A 22822-nucleotide genomic window follows, 5' to 3' on the forward strand; every position below is an offset into this window, starting at 1 on the left:
ATATATATATATATATATATATATATATATATACATATATACATATATATATTTTTTTTTTACATGTTTAACTGTTCATAATTTAACTTTCTTTAATTTTATTTTAATTAATTTAATTTTTATTACATTCTTAGATTAATTTTAAGTAAAAAAATTTAATTAAATTCTTTTTAAACATTTACTTTTTTAATTTATTTATTTTTTTTACATTTTTACTGTTTATAATTTAACTTTAATTATGTTTTTTTAATTAATTATTCTTTTAGTATAGAGGTATTATCAGATTAATTCACTTTTGTATAGAAATAGGTCCCCAAAATATGGTAATTTTAATTCAATTAAATTAATTTTAATTTAATTAATGATTTATTTTGTTATATTTTTACATTAGCTTTAAGCATATATACATAACAACTTAGAGGACATTTTGGAAGGTTTTGTCAGATTAATTCACTTTTGATCACCCAAATTATGGTATATTAACATATTAACTTATTTATTTATTCATTTATTTTTACATTTTTACTGTTTGTAATTTAATTGTAATTATGTTTTATTTAATTATTATTTTTTATTTTAATTTTTTTAATTTAATTACATTTTTAGATTACCTTAAGTGAAAAAAAAATGTTTTTACAAATTAGAGGACATTTTGGGAGGTTTTGTTAGATTAATTCACTTCTGAATACAAATAGGTCAATAAGTAAATTTTTTTCCAATGTTTGGATAACAACTGTTTATCAAAGTACCAAATAACAGTGCACTTAGGCTATACATCACTAAGCACACACACACACACGTTCATATTCACATAGCACTTGGAATCTCTTACATTCCTCTTCAAATAATAAAAACACATATGAAAGTTAAGAAAACATATTCTCATCTGCATTTATTCAAGTTAAGTTTGTGCCTCCTAAGCTAAAGTGACTTATAATATCAATAGCACCTTTAAGAGGCTGAAAATATAAATATGTCTTAAAATACATTGATAATATCAAACATAAACCTGAAAAACCATGTTCACATTTTCAGCCTCTCATTAAATGTTCTTGATTGTTTGCACACATCATTGAAACTAAACTGAACTATTTGTAGAAATATTACAATTAACTTAGATACTAGGCTGAAAACACGCAAGTAAGCAAGATAAAAACACTGCGACTACAACTGGATGGAGTTTTATCATTATTTTACACTAATAAAGACAAAATGTATGGAAGCCCGTTACCGCCACTGAATAAAAAATAATAAAGGTAATTGTGACTTTTTATCTCACAATTCTGACATTTTTTCTCAGAATTGCATCATATAAACTTGCAATTCCAACTTTTTTTCTCAGAAATGTGAGATATAAACGCACAATTGAAAGTTATAAAGTCAGAATTGCGGGATATAAACTCATATTTGTGAGAAATAAAGTCAGAATTGCAATTTTATCTCACAATTCTGACATTTTTTCTCAGAATTGCATCATATAAACTTGCAATTCCAACTTTTTTTCTCAGAAATGTGAGATATAAACGCACAATTGAAAGTTATAAAGTCAGAATTGCGGGATATAAACTCATATTTGCGAGAAATAAAGTCAGAATTGCAGCTTTTTATCTCACAATTCTGACTTTTTTTTCTCAGACTTGCGTCATAAGCTTGCAGTTCTGACTTTTTTGTCAGAACTGTTAAATATAAAAACACAATTGCAGGTTTTAAACTCACATTTGCGAGAAATAAAATCAAAATTGTGAGTTTTAAAGTCAGAACTGTATGACATTTTCTCAGAATTGTGAGATATAAACTCGTAATTCTGACTTTTTTGACAGAACTGTTAAATATAAATGCACAACTGCGAATAAAGTCAGAATTGCGATTTTTTATCTCACAATTCTGACTTTTTTTCTCAGAATTGCGTCATATAAACTTGCAATTCAGACTTTTTTGTCAGAAATGTTACATATAAATGCACAAATGGAAACTATAAAGTCAGAATTGTGGGCTATAAAGACTTTTTCTCAGAAATGTGAGATATAAACTTCCGATTCTCACTTTTTTCTCAGAACTGTGAGATATAAATGCACAATTACAAATTATAAAGTCAGAATTGTGGGATATAAACTTACAATTGTGAGAAATAAAGTCAGAATTGAGTGATATAAAGACTTTTTCTCAGAAATGTGAGATATAAACTCGTAATTCTGACTATTTTGCCAGAAATGTTAAATATAAATGCACAATTGCAAATTATAAAGTCACAACTGCGGGTTTTAAACTCACATTTGCGAGAAATAAAATCAAAATTGTGAGTTTTAAAGTCAGAATTGCAAGAAATAAAGTCAGAATTGCAATTTTATCTCACAATTCTGACTTTTTTTCTCAGAATTGCTTCATAAACTTGCTATTCTGACTTTTTTTTGTCAGAACTGTTAAATATAAATACACAATTGCTAGTTATAAAGTCAGAATTGCGGGCTTTAAACTCACAGTTGCAGATTATAAAGTCCAGTTCTGAGGAGAAAAAAAATGACTGATAGACTGACTGAGAATTCTGACTTTATAACTTGCAATTGTGAGTTTATATCACACAATTCTGAGAAATAAAGTCAGAATTGTGAGATAACGAGTTGCAATAACCTTTTTTTTATTTTTTATTCAGTGGTGGAAACGGACTTCAATAAAAATGACACAATACCATAAGGCTTAGCTGTGAAACTATTACCCAGCTAACAGAGAATGCTCCCATAACGTTTTTGAACGTTTAGAAAAAATTCAGAAACAACATTTTCACAATGTTTTTAAAATGACACAATGTTTTTCTAATGTTCACATAACCAGTAAAACTGGACGTTTTGAATGTTTCAAGATAATAACTTAATGGGAATGTTATGAAACATCCTCAGAACATTGCTTTGTTAGCTGGGTAGATGCATTGATTCCTGTCATAATTCTGCGATATTATTTTCACAGACTGGCTTCGTTTCTGCACGGTAAACACAGATGCTCTGATGATGATCAGTCAGCAGGCCGTGGTCATGTTCGCTGCTCCTGCTTTCTGTCATCCTAGTGTCTGTGAACAGAAGAATTGAAAGATTTTCTTTCTGACATGACACATAAGCTGGTTTCTTTCAGGTAGGATGAAGAAAGCACATCACTTACGCTGACACGCTGCAGCCGGACACGTGCGCGTAGTTCCCTGTGTATTGAACTTCACAGCGGACGATATTATTGCTGAAGTCCGACTCTGACACCTGGAAGCCTGGGTTCACTGTAATCTGAAACAAAGCACAAACAAATCAAACCCATGAGAAGATCCTCAAACCAACAGCAGCTTATTCAGAGGGTTTCTACCTTCAGAGTGTAGCGTCCCGGCTGGACGTCCGTGATATCGATCCACTGACAGTCGATGTCGGCGCTGTAGGTGTCGTAACATCCGGGACTCAAACCCTGCGGTGCAGAAAATCACAACACGCCACACGCTCTCTGTCATTTGTGCTTCTGCAGGACCAGCGGTTAAATGTGGGTTTGTGTAAAGCTCTGGCTCGTCGTCGTGTGTATTGTTTAGTAATTACGCACCTGCGTGTGGGACGTGCAGGCGTAGCGGCGGTAGTATCCGGGGTCGCAGGACGTGTCCTCCAGACAGAAACTGGCTTTATGACCCTCGGCGACACGCTGCTGTGTGCGGGAGTCCAGCAGGTCATAATGACAGAACTCATTCATGCTGTGATAGTGACTGAACACAAACAACAAACAAAACATCAGCAGCACACCAGTGTTGGGGGATAACACTTTACAAGTAACAGGAGTTTTGGGGAATGTAATGCATTATAATATTGTGTTACTCTCAAAAAAGTAACTAATTACGCTACTGGTGACTTTTATAGAAGGTAATGGGTTACAATGTTGCGTTACTCTCTAAAAAGCAAATAATTAAGCTATTCAGGTACTTTTACAGAAGGTAATGCATTACAATGTTGCATAAAAGTCACCAGTAGCGTAATTAGTTACTTTTTTAGGGAGTAACGCAACATTGTAACGCATTGCCTTCCCTAAAAGTAACTAAGTAATGTAATTAGTTACTTTTTTGAGAGTTATGCAACATTGTAATGCATTACCTTCCATAAAAGTAACCAAGTAGCGTAGTTACTTTTTTAGAGAGTAATACAACATTGTAATGCATTACCTTCTGTAAAAGTACCTGAATAGCTTAATTAGTTGCTTTTTAGAGAGTAACGCAACATTGTAACCCATTACCTTCTGTAAAAGTCACCAGTAGTGTAATTAGTTACTTTTTTAGGGAGTAACGCAACATTGTAACGCATTGCCTTCCCTAAAAGTAACTAAGTAACGTAATTAGTTACTTTTTTGAGAGTTACAGAAGGTAATGCATACAATGTTGCGTTACTCTCAAAAAAGTAACTACGCTACTTGGTTACTTTTATGGAAGGCAATGCGTTACAATGTTGCATAACTCTCAAAAAAGTAACTAATTACGTTACTTAGTTACTTTTATGGAAGGAAATGCATTACAATGTTGCATAACTCTCAAAAAAGTAACTAATTACATTACTTAGTTACTTTTATGGAAGGAAATGCATTACAATGTTGCGTTACTCTCAAAAAAGCAACTAATTACGTTACTTAGTTACTTTTATGGAAGGCAATGCGTTACAATGTTGCATAACTCTCAAAAAAGTAACTAATTACGTTACTTAGTTACTTTTACGGAAGGCAATGCATTACAATGTTGCGTTACTCCCTAAAAAAGTAACTAATTGCGCTACTGGTGACTTTTACAGAAGGTAATGGGTTACAATGTTGCGTTACTCTCTAAAAAGCAACTAATTAAGCTATTCAGGTACTTTTTTTACAGAAGGTAATGCATTACTATGTTGCATTACTCTCTAAAAAAAAGTAACTACGCTACTTGGTTACTTTATGGAAGGCAATGCGTTACAATGTTGCATAACTCTCAAAAAAGTAACTAATTACGTTACTTAGTTACTTTTACGGAAGGAAATGCATTACAATGTTGCGTTACTCTCAAAAAAGCAACTAATTACGTTACTTAGTTACTTTTACGGAAGGAAATGCATTACAATGTTGCGTTACTCTCAAAAAAGCAACTAATTACATTACTTAGTTACTTTTACGGAAGGCAATGCATTACAATGTTGCGTTACTCTCAAAAAAGCAACTAATTACATTACTTAGTTACTTTTATGGAAGGAAATGCATTACAATGTTGCGTTACTCTCAAAAAAGCAACTAATTACGTTACTTAGTTACTTTTACGGAAGGCAATGCATTACAATGTTGCGTTACTCCCTAAAAAAGTAACTAATTACGCTACTGGTGACTTTTACAGAAGGTAATGGGTTACAATGTTGCGTTACTCTCTAAAAAGCAACTAATTAAGCTATTCAGGTACTTTTACAGAAGGTAATGCATTACAATGTTGCATTACTCTCTAAAAAAGTAACTACGCTACTTGGTTACTTTTATGGAAGGTAATGCATTACAATGTTGCATAACTCTCAAAAAAGTAACTAATTACATTATTTAGTTACTTTTAGGGAAGGCAATGCATTACAATGTTGCGTTACTCTCTAAAACAGCAACCAATTACGCTACTCAGTTACTTTTACGGAAAGTAATGCATTACATTACTTTTGCATTACTTTCACGTTCCTTTTTTAATCTGGACAGGGCTTGCTTGTTTGTTTTTCATATAAAAAGTTAAATTTTTAGAAAATGTCTGTACAGTGGAACTGTAGGAAAAAGAAATTAAACACTCTTCAGCAATAGGAAAAAAAAGCACAAATGTAAAAAAAAAAGTAAGTTTTGCTTATTAGTATGTTGGAATTGGATCAACAAAGGTCAGCAGAAAAATCAATAAAATGGATTAAATACATAAAGGAAACAAAAAGTAACTGGTGTTGCTTTTTTTAAATTTGTGTAAATACAAGAAAATATCGGATTTACTTTTTCAAATAAGTAATGCCAGCCCTGCCCACATTTAAAAAGTAATGCAAAAGTAATGTAACACATTACTTTCCACAAAAAGTAACTAACGTAATTAGTTACTTTTTAGTGAGTAAAGCAACATTGTAATGCATTACTTTTAAAAGTAACTTTCCTCAACACTGATTATAGTAACGCGAGATATGTAATCAGATTACTTTTTTAAGTAACTAGTAATGTAACGCATTATTTTTAAATTTACAAGTAAAGAGTTACTTTTTTCAATAAGTAACGGCAGTTACTTTCCCCCCATTTATTGATTAAAAGCTCTCCTGTCCCCATGTTAAGAGAAATTGTGAGTAAGATGTTACTTTAGTTCTAGAATAAATGTGAACATGCATTAATTCATCTCACTCACTAAAAAAACAGATTCAGCATTCCTCAAAGTGAATAAAAACAGTGAAGTGCAACTCAGAATATGATGCAAACCTGCAATAATTAAATATGTTAAATAACACAAATATTCTTTATGTATTTAATCCCATTTTATTAACCAATGTCTTTGATGCTGACCTTTTACATTTGCCAAAAATATAACTTTTTATATCACAAACAAACAAGCAAGCTTAAACAGTACCCAGACTTAAAAAAAAGTAACGCAAAAGTAACATAACACATTACTTTCGATAAAAAGTAACTAACGTAATTAGTTACTTTTTAGGGAGTAACGCAATATTGAAATGCATTACTTTTAAAAGTAACTTTTCCCAACACTGCAGCACACAACTGTTCCAATGCAACCCTAATATTTGGTATTTATAACATCTTGCAATTTCCTTTAAAGTCAGCAATGCTTTCGCCATTCAAAATTTTGGTTTATTACTCTTTCTGAAAGAAATCTCTTCAGCTCACCAAGGCTGCATTTCTTTGATCAAAAATGCAATTGTGTAATATTTGTGTAATTTGAAACAGCAGTTTTCTATGTGAATATCTGTTAAACTGTAATTTATGTCTGTGATGCACAGCTGAATGTTCAGCATCATTTCTCCAGTCTTCAGTGTCACATGATCCTTCAGAAATCATTCTAATATACTGATTTGCTGCTCAAGAAACATTATTATCAATGTTGAACACGTGTTTTAATTTTAAGGATTCACGTGTGAATAGAATGTTTTTGCAACATGTCTTTACTTTCACTTTTGATCAATCAAATGCATCTTTAATGAATAAAGCATGCATTTCCTTCAGTAGTGCAGCTCTAAGAACAGTTGAGCAGTTATTCTGTCAAATGCAGTGACATATACAGTATGTGTATTTCTCCTCACTTGTGACAGCTGTGCCATTCCCAGGCATATCTTGGTCTGCTAGGCAGAAAGTCTGCGGTTCCTTGATTCTTCACGCGCTGCGGGAACCTCAGCAGGACCCTGGTGTCGTAATCTTGTGCATTTGCAGCAGAACTGAGGAATGCAGCAGGACATTTCACTTATTTTTAAAGTCTGACACTTTGAAAAACAGGTTCTTCAGCAGAGAAACATTCTATCAGGAAAGTTCTGGCTCTGCAAACGTGACTCTGTGGCTCTTAGTACACTCAAAAAAGTCAACTAGCCACTTGTTTGATTTGCAAAATACAAATATGTCTGATTAATACGATTATAACGAGTTTACTTCTGTTAAATGATTGATTCTTGTTAGTTGTAACTAAATTAAGAAATAATCAAATGAATTAGATCAGCACTTGTTGATTCAATGAGCCCGAGTCGCTTCATATCAACAACTCTCTCTGATGAGTCACTGCGCATGCGCAGTGCTGCCGCTGCGACGGAATCACGTGGGTACAGACGGCTGGAAGCGCCAGCGGTTTGAACTGCTGCGTTTAAACGTTCTTCATCCTTGATATTGAGGGTAAGTACTTTATTGATATAATGTTCCAGTTTGCACTTAGTAACATGGGATAATAAGGAATTACACACTGTAGCGATGTTTCAAAGTAGGCTTATGTAAATTCCGTTGTCTTTGTCGATACAAGTTTCACCCTAACGTTAATATATCCGCTACAATTTGTGCATTTCTGTCACAATTCAATGCTAACCACGCCTATTAACTAATAACTATTAACTACATAACCTACGTTAAACCTGAAGTCTACCCCAACATTGGGAGAGGAAAGACTGCACAGTCGAACACACCATGCACTCGTTTTTCTGTTTGTAAGTTAATGTAATGCTATTTATACGCTTTACTTTTACGTAACTTGTTGTATGTTGAATCAGTATGCACTTCTCATCGCTCTTTTTAGTCTAGCTAACGTTTATAGAGCTTTTTTGTTTGTTTTTCTTGAGTTCCGAAATGTTACATATTGCTACCCAGCTTATTGAATACAGTTTGCAAACATTGTCAAGTAAAATCTATAATGCAGTCGACCATATTAAATGTCCTAACAAATTGCAGTTAAAGTTAAAGTGATTGAATAGATATGCATGGTTTTATTTGGGAAATATAGTATATAACTTATACACTTTGTTTGTTTTGTTTTTCACAGCAGAAAAAAATATATACATCGCATAGCTGTCCCCATCCTCTTCTGGTGTGAACCTCACCTTTACATGGTAAGTAGTTTTTTTTTAAAACACTCACATACAGTAATGTATAACTAACTATCCTTGAATACTGAACTTTTCTTTCTCTTTCAGTGACGTGTATGTGGCAGTGCAGAAAGTGTTGCAAAGGAGAGTTGCAGGTACAAATTACTTAAGCATTATAAACTAAACATTGCTTTGGAAGTGGCAGTCTTTATGTTTGTGTACAGTAGTCAACATTTGAAGTGGATTAAAACCTTTTTAATAAAACTGTATTAAGGTGGGATATGGGTAAGGTAAGGGACAGGTTTGGTGTTAAGGGTGGGTTTTTGACCTAAGGACAACTTTTAATTAACTTTTTTGTTGACTACTATATATTTAATTGATGCATGCACATTGAAGACATGGGCAGGACTTAAAACCCATGTGTATAGAGTTCACCTGTTACATTCTACACAGACAGTAACACGTTCAGTACTCTTAAGCTGTCCCACCGCTGAAGTTGATTTAATCTTGTCTCCACCCTACAGGATGACACTGTACATTCCGTACCAGAGAAGCCTGTGTCATCAAGTCTCTGTGCATCTACTTGAATGAAGACCCTTGAAAAACCAGTCAAGGCATATTTGGTGAGTTGATGAGAAAATTTCAAAAGCCATTCTGTACTTGGGTCATGTTTATCCTTGTTTGCTACAACAAAAATGTGACATGAGAGAACACTTAACTTAAAATTGACCTGGACAAATTGTTCATTAATAGGAAACTACTGGTACACTTAGACAAAGTTCTTATGTGAATTGGTTGATGTACTAAACTAATAATTTTTTTATTCATAATGGTTGAGCTCTCTTGGGGCCTAATTTACAAAACTTTGTGTAAAGCCCTACTAAATATATGAATTGATCTGAAATAATAATAAGAAATAAATTAAACAGCATCAGAAAACTATACTTGCGTGCTTTTTTTTATTGGAGTGCTTTATATTCTATGGTGGTTATAATGTTTTAGCAGCCTCGTTAATTTTAAATATGGATGCCAGATAAATTATAACTTTTTATATATATATATATATATATATATATATATATATATATATATAAAAATGCACTGCAATAACACACCAGCACCCACTGTGACCTCAATAATAAACAGAAGAATTATCACTTTTCTGACAATTTTTAACTTAAAACTGAGAAATTATAACCTCTGATTCACATCAGAGCTCCTGTATTGGATTTAAGTTTACTTTACAGGTGTACATAATAAAGTGGCCAATAAGTGTATAAGCAATTCTTGTAATAATAATTTTTGTTTGTGATCTTTTATGTGTTTCGCCCCACAGGATTCAGACATCGAGTCAAAATGTACCATGGAGCAAACTGTGGCGGGAGTGTATGTCATACTGAAGGAGGGAACGCTTCCTAACAATGACCCACAGGACATTGGTGTCCTAACTGAAGGTGTGGAGGTCATGCTTGTGCTGTTATTTGGACTGATATGCTGTTTGAATCCTGTTTTACAAACACTCAAATGGATTGGAGACTTAAAGTGCAGAAAGCAGTTTAAACTTATTTGTATGTGTATGTTTAAACTGAATAAAAAAATAAAAATGTTTAATTGTTTGCATGTTTTATGTGGTTATTCTGTAGATGTAATGTTTTGGTTCTTAGTTCTTTCACCTAAAACAAATCTAATTGAAACAACAAGATGTGTATTAATTAAAGTACCAAAACTATACATGAACAAGACATTAACTAGTAGATGTAACAAGGCAGAATTTTGTTGAATTGAAGTGCTTTTACTGACATATTTGACTAACATGATTCAAACATTTTGATTCAATTAGTTGAAAAGAAGCTACACTGACATGTTAAAACAATGTTAAATCTACAAGTTTAAATCACATTCATATAACATATTCAAACCTTTTCAAGTTTATTAGATTGGTTTAGATGCGTTTTGGGTGCTACGATTAAATCATGTTCATTGAACAATTTATTTTTTTGAGTGTAGATTACAAAAGCTCTCTATGTTTGATTATAGGCTCTTCAAGGCGGTGTTTTAGGTTCGTTAAAGACCTGTTCTCCTGCAACCTCAAGCTGTGAAACTCTTGCTGCATCTATTTCACATTTTCAACATCACAGCTAACAGACAGCACTCCTGTAACGTTCACTAGTGTTTAGAAGGTTATGTAAATGTTAGGACAAAACATTCTTAAAATAATGTTTATGGAACGTTAATTTTAATACATGTGACCCTGGTCCACAAAACTGAGATTTATACATCATCTGAAAGCTAAATAAATAAGCTTTGAAGTATGGTTTGTTAGGATAGGACAATATTTGAGATACAACTATTTGACAATCTGCAATCTGAGGATGCAAACAATCTAAATATTGAGAAAATCGCCTTTAAAGTTGTCCAAATGAAGTTCTTAGCAATGCATATTACTAATCAAAAATTAAGTTTTGATACATTTGTTAATTTTACTTAATATCCGAATGATTTTTGGCATAAAAAAAAAAGATAATTTTGACCCATACAGTGTATTTTTGGCTGTTTGGTTTTGTGCTCTAGACCCATGTGTTCTCTTAATGTTAAGCAAAAATTCTTAGAACATTGTTCTCCAAACATACTCATGCTATTTGTATGTTCTCAGAAGTATGTTCAATAACATTAAGTAATAACAATAGAACATTTCTCAAAGATAGGATAAAATGTTAAGTTTTTAAGAATAAGTTCTTTATCTATGAAAAAAATGGGTGTTTTAAACATTGAGAGGACATTCAGATGTAACGTTCTTATAACACTTTCAAAATGACACAGTGGAATGTTTCTGTAACGTTTGCATAACCAAGAAAAAATGTTCTTTAAATGTAGAAATTGCTGTCTAGAGTACAATTATTAATACATTATTAATACATTGAAAAACTGTTCATTCCGAAAATGTAAAAAACATTCAGAAATACTGTTTTCATAATGGTTTCAAAATGATAAAATGTTACCAATAATAAACATTCTTTAGATGTAAAAAAAACAATGTAACGTTCAAATGTAACATTCTTAAAACATTTTAAAAATGATAGTATGGAATGTTACTCTTATCATTCACCATAACCGAGAAGAAACTGAGGGAAAAAAATGTTGTTTATGTAAAAATGGGTGTTTTAGACAATGGGAGAACATTTGTGACCCAACCACTCATAATAGAACAGGTGTATTTATAGAAATAGCCAAAATTCTAAATTATTCAAAATTATTGATTCTTTTATGCCCAAAATCACTAGGATATTAAGTAAAGATGATGTTCCATTAAGATATTTTGTAAATTTCCTACCGTAAATATATCAAAACTTAATTTTTGACTAGTAATATGCATGGCTAAGAATTTCATTTCACAACTTTAAATAATTCTCAATATTTTTTCACCCTCAGATTGCAGATTTTCAAATAGTTGTATCTCAGGCCAAATATTGTCCTATCCTAACAAACCAGACATCAATGGAAAGCTTATTAATTCAGATTTCAGATTTATAAATCTCAGTTTCAAAAAATGGACTCTTATAACTGGTTTTGTGGTCCAGAGACAAATTTAGATAACATTGTCAAAATTATAGATTCTAACGTTCACATAACCAAGAAAAAACAGTACGTTTTTAGTAGCTACATTAAAAAACTGGCTGTCGTGAAAATTTAACAAATAACATTCAGAAATGTTGTTTACATAATGGTTTCAAAGTGATCAAATGTAACCAAGAAAGAAATGTTTTTTCAACAACAAAAAACAATGTAACCTTCAAATGTAACATTCTCAAATCACTTTGAAAATGATAGAATGGAATGTAACATTCACCATAACCAAGAAGAAACATTCTTAACACATTATTAGTCTCAGCACCTGGCCAGGCAGTTCTCCTCAGCAGCACACCTGAGGTTGTACATTGGCACTCTCTGGACATACGTGGACACCTGGATCATGTAGGGATCGACCACCAGATCCGGGAGACCTGTGCGCATTCAAGAGATAATCATCATTCATAATAATCATCACAGAGACTTCATATCTCCCAAACGCACTCTCTTCTCACCGTTCTGGAAGTATCTGGTTCCGTACCCGTTATGCCTCTGCGTGCTCCTTTGTCTGGGTCTGTAGTACGAGTCGTAGTAGTTGTAGTATGGATTATAGGGATTGTTCCTGATTGATTTGTAGGGATCGTAGGGGTCATCGGACACCATCCTGTCATCAGAGTTCGCGCTCGCGTTCTGCCGGTCTGTGATCACTGCCACCGGCGCGGGTGCTGCCCGGTTCTCCTCTCTCCGTCCCGGAGGCACGTACTGAGACCCGGGGCTCACCAGGTGAAAAACGCGCCCGTTATTCGTCCATCGCGTCCGCGCGCGCTGCGCACCTGCCTGTTGCACGCGCGCGGCCACCGCTCTCGATCCCGCGTGAAGCTGAGAGAAAACAGTCAGAACGCAAGCAGAAACACACAGAAACAGCAGAACGACACCGAACCGCGCCATCATCCGCGCAAAACCGGCGAGAAAACGCGCCGCGAGCTCAGTAGCAGCAGGACGTCCCGCGGGATGTTTGAGAGTCTGCTGAAGATCAAGATGAAGATGAAGATCAGATGAGGAGGAGCTGCTGAAGCTGCTGCACGTGCACGAGTTTTACAGTTTCTGGATCAGTTTCAGAGTTACACAAGTGACACCGCTTAAAACCTCAGTAAACACATTCTATAGAGTTCCAATGCATTAGACAATTTTTTAATAATATTAAAGAGTTCGTTCACCCAAGAATATTTATTTAATCACATGGTCTTCCAAGTGCCTTTATTCGATGGAACATAAAACAAGATATTTTGAGAAATGTCTCTTTTTTTTTTCAATTCATTAAGGCAATGTTTAAATTTATCAGTATATGTTGTAATAAATGTTTGAGAAATTGTTGTATCTGGTTGCATTTGTCTATACAGACTGACAGTCCATGTAAAAAGAGAACACAAACTAAACACTTAGTGCTATTGAACTGTCAGCAGCTGAAGTGCAGTGCTCAACCAACCTATTCAAAATATCTCCATCATGCACAATGTTTCCATCTAACGTGTATTTTCAGCTGCAGCTGGTCGTATTAATGGAGTGTTTCACTAGTTAGCAGTAAACCGCTTACCTCACCTGGATATGCTCATAGATTTGTGTTGGATGTTGTCTTTGGAATGGAAATATGGATATTTTATTTGTAAAAATCATAATTCTTTCGCTTATTTCTGTTAATCTCTTAAAAATAGCAGCTAAGCCAGTAGTAGTACTGACAGTGTCGTGTAAACAAGGCTGAAGACGTGACAAGAGGAAGAGACAAACCGAATCAATTGAGTGAGTCATTTACGCTGGAATCGCTACAATTGATTCAAACTCGTGAATTCAGAGCGGGTTCGCGAATCATTTGATTTAGATCTGAACTTCGAAACGGGTTCGCGAATCATTTGATTCAAATCGAAACTTCAGAGCAGGTTCGTGAATCATTTGATTCAGATCAAAACCTCGGAGGGGGTTCGCGAATCATTTGATTTAGATCAAAACCTCGAAACAGGTTCGCAAATCATTTGATTCAAATCGAAACTTCAGAGCAGGTTCGCAAATCATTTGGTTTAGATCGAAACCTCGGAGGGGGTTCGCGAATCATTTGATTCAGATCGGAACTTCGAAACGGGCTCGCGAATCATTTGATTCAAATCTGAACTTCGGAACGGATTCGCGAATCATTTGATTCAAATCAGAACTTCGTAACGGATTCGCGAATCATTTGATTCAAATCAGAACTTCGAAACGGCTTCGCAAATCATTTGATTCAAATCGGAACTTCGGAAGGGATTCGCGAATCATTTGATTCAAATCGGAACTTCGAAATGGGTTCGCGAATCATTTGATTCAAATCAGAGCTTCGAAACGGGTTCGCGAATCATTTGATTCAAATCAGAACTTCGGAACGGATTCGCGAATCATTTGATTCAAATCAGAACTTCGAAACGGGTTCGCGAATCATTTGATTCAAATCAGAACTTCGAAACGGGTTCGCGAATCATTTGATTCAAATCAGAACTTCGAAACGGGTTCACGAATCATTTGATTCAAATCAGAGCTTCGGAACGGATTCGCGAATCATTTGATTCAAATCAGAACTTCGAAACGGGTTCGCGAATCATTTGATTCAAATCAGAACTTCGAAACGGGTTCGCGAATCATTTGATTCAAATCAGAACTTCGAAACGGGTTCACGAATCATTTGATTCAAATCAGAGCTTCGGAACGGATTCGCGAATCATTTGATTCAAATCAGAACTTCGAAACGGGTTCGCGAATCATTTGATTCAAATCAGAACTTCGAAACGGGTTCGCGAATCATTTGATTCAAATCAGAACTTCGAAACGGGTTCACGAATCATTTGATTCAAATCAGAGCTTCGGAACGGATTCGCGAATCATTTGATTCAAATCAGAACTTCGAAACGGGTTCGCGAATCATTTGATTCAAATCAGAGCTTCGGAACGGATTCGCGAATCATTTGATTCAAATCAGAACTTCGAAACGGGTTCGCAAATCATTTGATTCAAATCAGAACTTCGGAACGGATTCGCGAATCATTTGATTCAAATCAGAACTTCGAAACGGGTTCGCGAATCATTTGATTCAAATCAGAACTTCGAAACGGGTTTGCGAATCATTTGATTCAAATCAGAACTTCGAAACGGGTTCGCGAATCATTTGATTCAAATCATAACTTCGAAACGGATTCGCAAATCATTTGATTCAAATCAGAACTTCAAAACGGGTTCGCGAATCATTTGATTCAAATCGGAACTTCGAAACAGGTTCGCGAATCATTTGATTCAAATTGGAACTTCGAAACGGGTTCGCGAATCATTTGATTCAAATCAGAACTTCGAAGTCCGTTCGCAAATCAATTGGTTCAGGATGAACATTTTTTTAGGTTGAACAGAGCTTTGGATAGTTTCCATATGCTTGTCTAAATCAATTTTGAATAAAGAAAACTAGAAATTTAGAGCCATATTTTTGTAGATGAAATTTGTCTATCAGGAAACACAAATTAAGTTGTATTTTGCTATAGTGTCAGTCTAACAATTCAAAGAAAACATTTTTAAAACTGCTGCTGTAATGTTGTTGGATTTACTTAATCAAAATTGTGTACTTATTGTCTGATGAATATGCTAAAAAGCTATCTTTATGAATTGTATGTGCTACCATAGCTAAATAAAGTATAGTTAGTTAGCATCCTTCTTTAAAATATCCTTTTTTTTGTAGATTTTTTGGTAAACGATCTTTTTCATAAATCAAATAATTTGTTAAATGTTGCTGATGCAGCCAAGTAGAAAATCTGTATTTAGAAACAAAAGAGGGTCTTTATGTTGACATCATTTGTATCATTTATTTTAACAAATATTAGTTAAACAATAATAAAATTGCCTTATTGTGCTGCATTTACAAATTAAGATTTCTTTAAAATATTCAATATATCCTAAATCAGTCATTGAATGGATGATTTGATATATAAAGTGGCTGCTGTTAAGCTTCTGTTTTTAATAAAAGAAGAAAAACTCAGTAGCAGTAGTAAAATTGTAGTTGTAAAATCCTACAACTGTGGTATTTTAGAAGCATAGTGGGATATTTGTTTGTCACCTTCTCAGTGTCTTAAATGAATTTGTGGAATTCTGGTTTTGGCTGCTGGATTTGAGTCTGATGTTCTTGTGGTAACAGTTTCTTCTGTCCTCAACAACAAACAGCAGCAGCAGTGAAAGTCTGAGTGATTCAGAGCTAGAAGCTACTCAGTGAACGTGCGTCCATCTGTGTGTTGGACATCTTTATGGGTGTGAAGAGGTCATGTGAGGATGACCTCTGCTCATTAAACACAAATAAAAAGCTTGTCTCACGCCACATGTGGCCTCAGAGCTCGTGTAAGACTAGTCTAAGAAATGTAAGCAATTCATTTCAATAATCAGTTTCATTAAATCAGTGCAACAATGCAATAATCGCTGCAAATATTTTAATATATTTGATATAGATTGAAACTTTGGAGCTGGTTAGCGAATCATTTGATTCAGATTGGGACTTTGGAGCATGAATCATTTGATTCAGATTGGAACTTCAAAGTGGGTTCACTAACGATTTTATTCATATTGAAACTTTGGAGCGGGTTTGCGATACATTTGATTCAGATGGGTACTTCGGATCGTAAATCATTTGATTCAGATTGGAACTTCAAAGTGGGTTCGCAAATCATTTGATTCAGATCAGGACTTCAGAGCATGGATCGTGAATCATTTGATTTAGATTGGAACTTCAAAGTGGGTTTGCTAATTATTTGATTCATATTGAAACTTTGGAGCAAGTTTGCGATTCATTTGATTCAGATTGGGACTTTGGAGTGTGGATTGTGAATCATTTGATATAGATTGGAACCTCAGAGGGAGGACTATAAAACATTCGATTCAGATCAGGACTTCGGAGCATGGATCGTGAATCACTTGATTCAGATAAGAACTTTGAAGTAGGTTCGCAAGTCACTTGATTCAGAACGGGAATTCGGATTGCTAATCATTAGATTCATATTGAAACTTCGGAGCAGGTTCCGATTCATTTGATTCAGTACGGGACTTTGGAGTATGAATCATTTGATTCAGATTAGCACTTCAAAGTGGGTTCACAAATCATTTAATTCAGATCGTGACTTCAGAGCGTGGTTCATGAATTATTTGATTCAGATCGTGACTTCAGAGCGTGGTTCATGAATCATTTGATTCAGATCGTGACTTCAGAGCGTGGTTCATGAATCATTTGATTCAGATCGTGACTTCAGAGCGTGGTTCATGAATCATTTGATTCAGATCGTGACTTCAGAGCGTGGTTCATGAATCATTTGATTCAAATCGGAATTTCAGAGCGTGGTTCATGAATCATTTGATTCAGATCGTGACTTCAGAGCGTGGTTCATGAATCATTTGATTCAGATCGTGACTTCAGAGCGTGGTTCATGAATCATTTGATTCAAATCGGAATTTCAGAGCGTGGTACATGAACCTTTTGATTCAGATCGTGACTTCAGAGCATAGTTCATGAATCATTTGATTCAGATCGTGACTTCAGAGCATAGTTCATGAATCATTTGATTCATATCGTGACTTCAGAGCATAGTTCATGAATCATTTGATTCAGATCGTGACTTCAGAGCATGGTTCATGAATCATTTGATTCAAATCGGGATTTCAGATTGTGGTTCATGAATCATTTGATTCATATCGTGACTTCAGAGCGTGGTTCATGAATCATTTGATTCAGATCGTGACTTCAGAGCGTGGTTCATGAATCATTTGATTCAGATCGTGACTTCAGAGCGTGGTTCATGAATCATTTGATTCAAATCGGAATTTCAGAGCGTGGTACATGAACCTTTTGATTCATATCGTGACTTCAGAGCATAGTTCATGAATCATTTGATTCAAATCGGGATTTCAGAGTGTGGTTCATCAACCATTTGATTCATATCGTGACTTCAGAGCGTGGTTCATGATTCATTTGAATCAGATCGTGACTTCAGAGCATGGTTCATGAATCATTTGATTCAAATCGGGATTTCAGATTGTGGTTCATGAATCATTTGATTCATATCGTGACTTCAGAGCGTGGTTCATGAATCATTTGATTCAAATCGGGATTTCAGAGTGTGGTTCATCAACCATTTGATTCATATCGTGACTTCAGAGCGTGGTTCATGATTCATTTGAATCAGATCGTGACTTCAGAGCGTGGTTCATGAACCATTTGATTCAAATCGGGATTTCAGAGCGTGGTTCATGAACCATTTGATTCAAATCGGGATTTCAGAGCGTGGACTGTGAATCTTTTGATATAGATTGAAACTTCAGAGCGGGTTAACTAATCATTTGATTCAGATAAGAACATTAAAGTAAGTTCACAAATCATTTGATTCAGATCAGGACTTCGGATCGCGAATCATTTGATTCAGATTGAAACTTCGTAACGGGTTCATGAATTATTTGATTCAGATTGGGACTTTGAAGCATGGATCACAAATTGCGAATCATTTGATATAGATCGAAACTTTGGAGCTGTAATCATTTCATACGGGATTTGTTCACATCCAATCTTGTTTCTGCCATAGAATTTTAAAAAATTATCAAAGGTAACTGCAACTTTTTAATTACACAAATCTGACTTTTTTTCTCAGAATTGCAAGATATAAAGTCAGACTTGTGAGAAAAAAGTAAGAACTGTAAAATAAAAATTTTCTTATTTTCTTTTTTATTCTGTGGCAGGAAAAAAATGTAACTGCAAGATGTCAAAACTGCAAAAAAAAAAAAAAGCCACAATTTTTACTTGTTCTTTTCTTTTTCCTCTCATGTCAGAATGAAAAGATATAAACAGAATTGTGAAAAATAAATTCACAATTCATCTTTTAATTCTGACATTTTTTCTCAGAATTCTAAGCAATAAAAAAAACTCAGAATTGTTTATCATCTGATTTTTTTTTCTGAATTGCAAAAAAAGCTCAAATTGTGAGATAAAAAGGTGCAATTGCCTTTTTTTAAGCCTGTGGCAGAAAACTTCCACATATCGCAACATGATTGAGCTGTTGCACAAAACACATTAATGGCCTACAGTACAGTCTGAATGAGAAAGCAGCATTATTTACAGCATGACAACATTGTAGGGGTTTCTGAGTGTTAAGTGATCAAGAACATACTGAAAACATTTCCAAAAGACTTTCAACAACAAACCTTTCCCGAGAAACACTGCAGTGAACAGTGACAACATGCCCCGCTCTCCTGCTCTCAGCAGTGCTGCATTATGGGAGACGAGATCTGAAACAGAAGAGCACAGCGTCTGTCACTGTATCTGCAAACGTGAGCAGATCCTTCCACAGCAGATGTTTGTCTGATTCTCTGAACCTTCTCACATCTTTGCTGTCATTTGCAGTTTGTCTTTTGTTTGTCATTGGCTGCATCATGAAAAACCTGTTGAGAGAAACCAAGCCTTACTTCAGACTCCACTTGAAAGGCCTTCAGATTCGAGCCGAACGTGATTAAATACATGATTTCAACACAACAGTGAAAGCTGAGAATCTCCTGAGCGAGACAGTTTTTATACGGGTGTAAAGATGAAAAGAGTGCTGAATATAACGGCCTGCAGGTCCACGTCTCAATGAGCTGCAGATGTGTGCCATTGATCTGAACTCTTTAATCTGCATTCTAATGAGGCGGCGCTCCGCAGGGAGACGGGCTACTGCTCACACACAGGACGTATAAAAACATGGAAACTCAGCGCACCCCGTCCCATCAGCATCAGCCTCTGTAAAACACCAGCGGGACGTTCTGCTCGCTCAACACACCGAGAGATGCTGACGGCAAACCTCAGATTACCAGCAAACAGGACACACGCTTAACTTTACCCAGTGCTATAGAAAAGTTAGGACAAAAGCTCTTAAAGCTTGAACTAATAGTTTTCACCTTACTTACTCCGTTGATTGATTACATTGATCATTGCAAACATTTTTTTGTATTACAAGTTTTCTAAAATGTTAGGTTTAAATATGCAAATTAATCATTACTTAATGAAATATGCATTAATTTGCATACATTTCTAGTACAGAAATCTAAACACTGGATGAAGTCAGTTTCAAAATTCTAGTTCAATTTTTTTTTGACATATTAGAGTCAAATGTTTTTACAGAGGGGATATTGGGTATCTCCATAATTCAGAAAACAGATGTATTTTTTACCATTTTGGGGGGAATAAAATGTTGTATATAATCAAGAAAATTCTATATGAACAAATCCCTCTGGAAAAACCTTCAGGATATAGACAGGAACACAAATGTAAAGTGTGGTGTGTGTAAGTGCTGCTGAAGTGGAGATTTATGGCTCAGTGTAGGAGAAAAATAATTTTGAGAAAATGGCCTTTCATATATGTATTGTAATTTTAATCTATTGACACAAATAGATAAAGTGCTATAAAAGAAAGACTTAACAGTGTCTTTGGGTGTTTTCTTTCCACTAGTCTGAAAAAAAAAAACACTTTATGAAAAAACAAAAAGCCCAAAATCTCAAACTTGACAGATGCATGAAAAAACAGTTTTTGCCTGCAGTGTTTCTTTTTAAGACTAAAATTTCTGACTGTATCTCCTCCTATAGCGCTTTAACTCCAAACACACCAAATCTGTACACCCTGATCTCTAGTTTGTTGTTACATTTTTTTAGATGTAGAAATTCTGATTTTTTTCTCTGAATTGTGAGATATAAACTCACAATTGCGTGTTATAAAGTTAGAATTATGAGATATACACTTGCAATTGCGAGTTATTGTGAGATATAAAGTCACAATTCTGACTTTTTTTCCTCAAAACTGCATGATCCATAATAAACTCACAATTGCAAGAAATAAAGTCAGAATTGTGAGATTAAAACTTGAAATTCTTTTTTCTAGCAATTCCAAGTTTGTCTCATTCAATTCTGACTTTTTATCTCAGAAATTGTGAGATATAAACTTGCAAATGTGAAAGTCCAATAAAGTCCAATTTTGAGGGGCAAAAATACTGATATGTTTATAACCCACAATTCTGACTTTATAACTCACAATTTTCAGGTTATTTCATGCAATTCTGAGAAAAAAGTCCAAATTGTGAGTTTTTATCTTGCAATTCTGAATTAAAAATTATAATTGTGAGTTTATATCTCATAATTCGGAGAAGAAAGTCAGAATTGCAAGTTTGTATCATGCAGTTGCAAGAAATAAAGCCAGAATTGCAGGATAAAATCCCACAATTGCAAGTTTGTATCTTTTTCTCAGAAATTGTGAGATATAAAAGACTGATATGTTTATAATCCTCTATTCTGACTTTATAACTCACAATTGTGAGTTTATATCACGCAATTCTGGAAAAAAACGTCAAAATTGTGAGTTTTTATCTTGCAATTCTGACTTTATAACTCGCAATAGTGAGTTTATATCTCATAATTCTGGGGAAAAAAGTCAGAATCGTGAGTTTTTAATCTAGCAATTCTGAATTTATAACTCACAATTGTCAAATAGTATAATTCTAAGAAAAAAAGTCAGAATTGCGAGTTTGTATCATGCAATTGTGAGAAATGCTTGATATAAACTCACAATTGCGAGAAATAAAGTCAGAATTCCAAGATGAAAACTCACAATTCAGACTTTTTTTCTCAGAAATGCATGATATAAACTTTGAACTTGAAGAAATAAAGTCAGAATTGCAAGATAAACACTTGCAATTCTTTTTTTATCACGCAATTCTGAAAAAAAGTCAGAACTGTAAGTTTTTATCTGGCAATTCTGACTTTATAACTTGCAATTATGAGTTTATATCTCGTAATTCTGAGGAAAAAAGTCAGAATTGTAAATTGCAAACTCACAATTCTGAGAAATAAAGTCAGATTTTAAGGCGGAAAAGACTGATATGTTTATAACTCGCAATTCTGACTATATAATTTGTAATCGTGAGAAAAAAGTCAGAATTATTGTGAGAGAAAAAAGTCGCAATTACCTGTTTGTTTGTTTGTTTTTTCAGTGGTGGAAACAGGCTTCCATACAATAATCTTAGTCTTTGTTTACTTTTAGTTACTTCCATCTAATTTTATTTTAGTAAAAATAAAAATAATAATAATTGGTTTGAGTGTTCGGTAATGATAACAACACTGGAGCAACATTCTCCGAACTTCCGTACGATGTTACTTGTACTAGATGAATATTTTAAGAAACATTTTTGTAACTTTTAAATAATGTTCTAATCACAACAAGAAAAGTGAGCATTTTAACATTCTTAGAATAATAGAAATAAACATTCAAATAATGTTATATTTTGTGTTAAAATAAAGTGAGTAGAACACTGTAAGAAACATTTTTGTAACCTTTATGTAACATTCTAATCATGACACGGAAACTGGACATTTCAATGTTTTAGAAACATTTCAAAACAATGTTCCCACAACCTAAATGTGTTTGCTGTGGTTTGACGCTTCAGTTTTCCGTCAGCATGAGGATGATGTATGATGATTGTGAGCATCAGATCTGTAGACGCTTGTGTTTGCTGATGCTCATTGTGTTTGCCAGCAGATCTCAGCTGATGATTTTACGGCTCTCCGTGAGACGTGGCAGAAACTTACTCAACACCTACAGAGAGCGTTTGCTGATCAAACACCATGAGAGTCTCTGTTGCACAATTCATAAATATATCGAGATC

The 22822-nt window shown here is 34.2% G+C and overlaps 2 protein-coding genes and 1 long non-coding RNA gene across 3 annotated transcripts in view; 1 reads left to right on the forward strand and 2 right to left on the reverse strand.

Moving 5' to 3' along the window:
* The window catches only part of LOC141287783 (dmX-like protein 1), a 54678-nt gene extending 51625 nt beyond the window's left edge, over nucleotides 1–3053 (reverse strand). Inside the window, 1 exon segment of the mRNA XM_073819909.1 lies at nucleotides 2964–3053. Within this exon segment, the coding sequence (XP_073676010.1) occupies nucleotides 2964–3053 (90 nt within the window).
* Nucleotides 3054–3146: 93 nt separating this feature from the next.
* Nucleotides 3147–12874, reverse strand: LOC141287104 (protein-lysine 6-oxidase). The gene is made up of 6 exons (XM_073819235.1): nucleotides 12620–12874; nucleotides 12430–12538; nucleotides 7281–7412; nucleotides 3568–3724; nucleotides 3343–3438; nucleotides 3147–3266 (listed from the first exon to the last, which is right to left on the reverse strand). Exons 1-6 carry the CDS (start codon nucleotides 12765–12767, stop codon nucleotides 3147–3149), a joined length of 762 nt encoding a protein of 253 aa, XP_073675336.1. The 5' UTR covers nucleotides 12768–12874.
* LOC141287105 (uncharacterized) lies at nucleotides 7288–10066 on the forward strand. Its single transcript, XR_012339405.1, has 5 exons — nucleotides 7288–7857; nucleotides 8495–8561; nucleotides 8646–8692; nucleotides 9062–9160; nucleotides 9874–10066. It is a non-coding gene; the product is annotated as an uncharacterized lncRNA (long non-coding RNA).
* Nucleotides 12875–22822: the final 9948 nt, after the last annotated feature.

Source organism: Garra rufa, chromosome 15 (genome assembly GCF_049309525.1).
Source record: "Garra rufa chromosome 15, GarRuf1.0, whole genome shotgun sequence".
NCBI classification, from domain to species: Eukaryota; Metazoa; Chordata; class Actinopteri; order Cypriniformes; family Cyprinidae; genus Garra; species Garra rufa.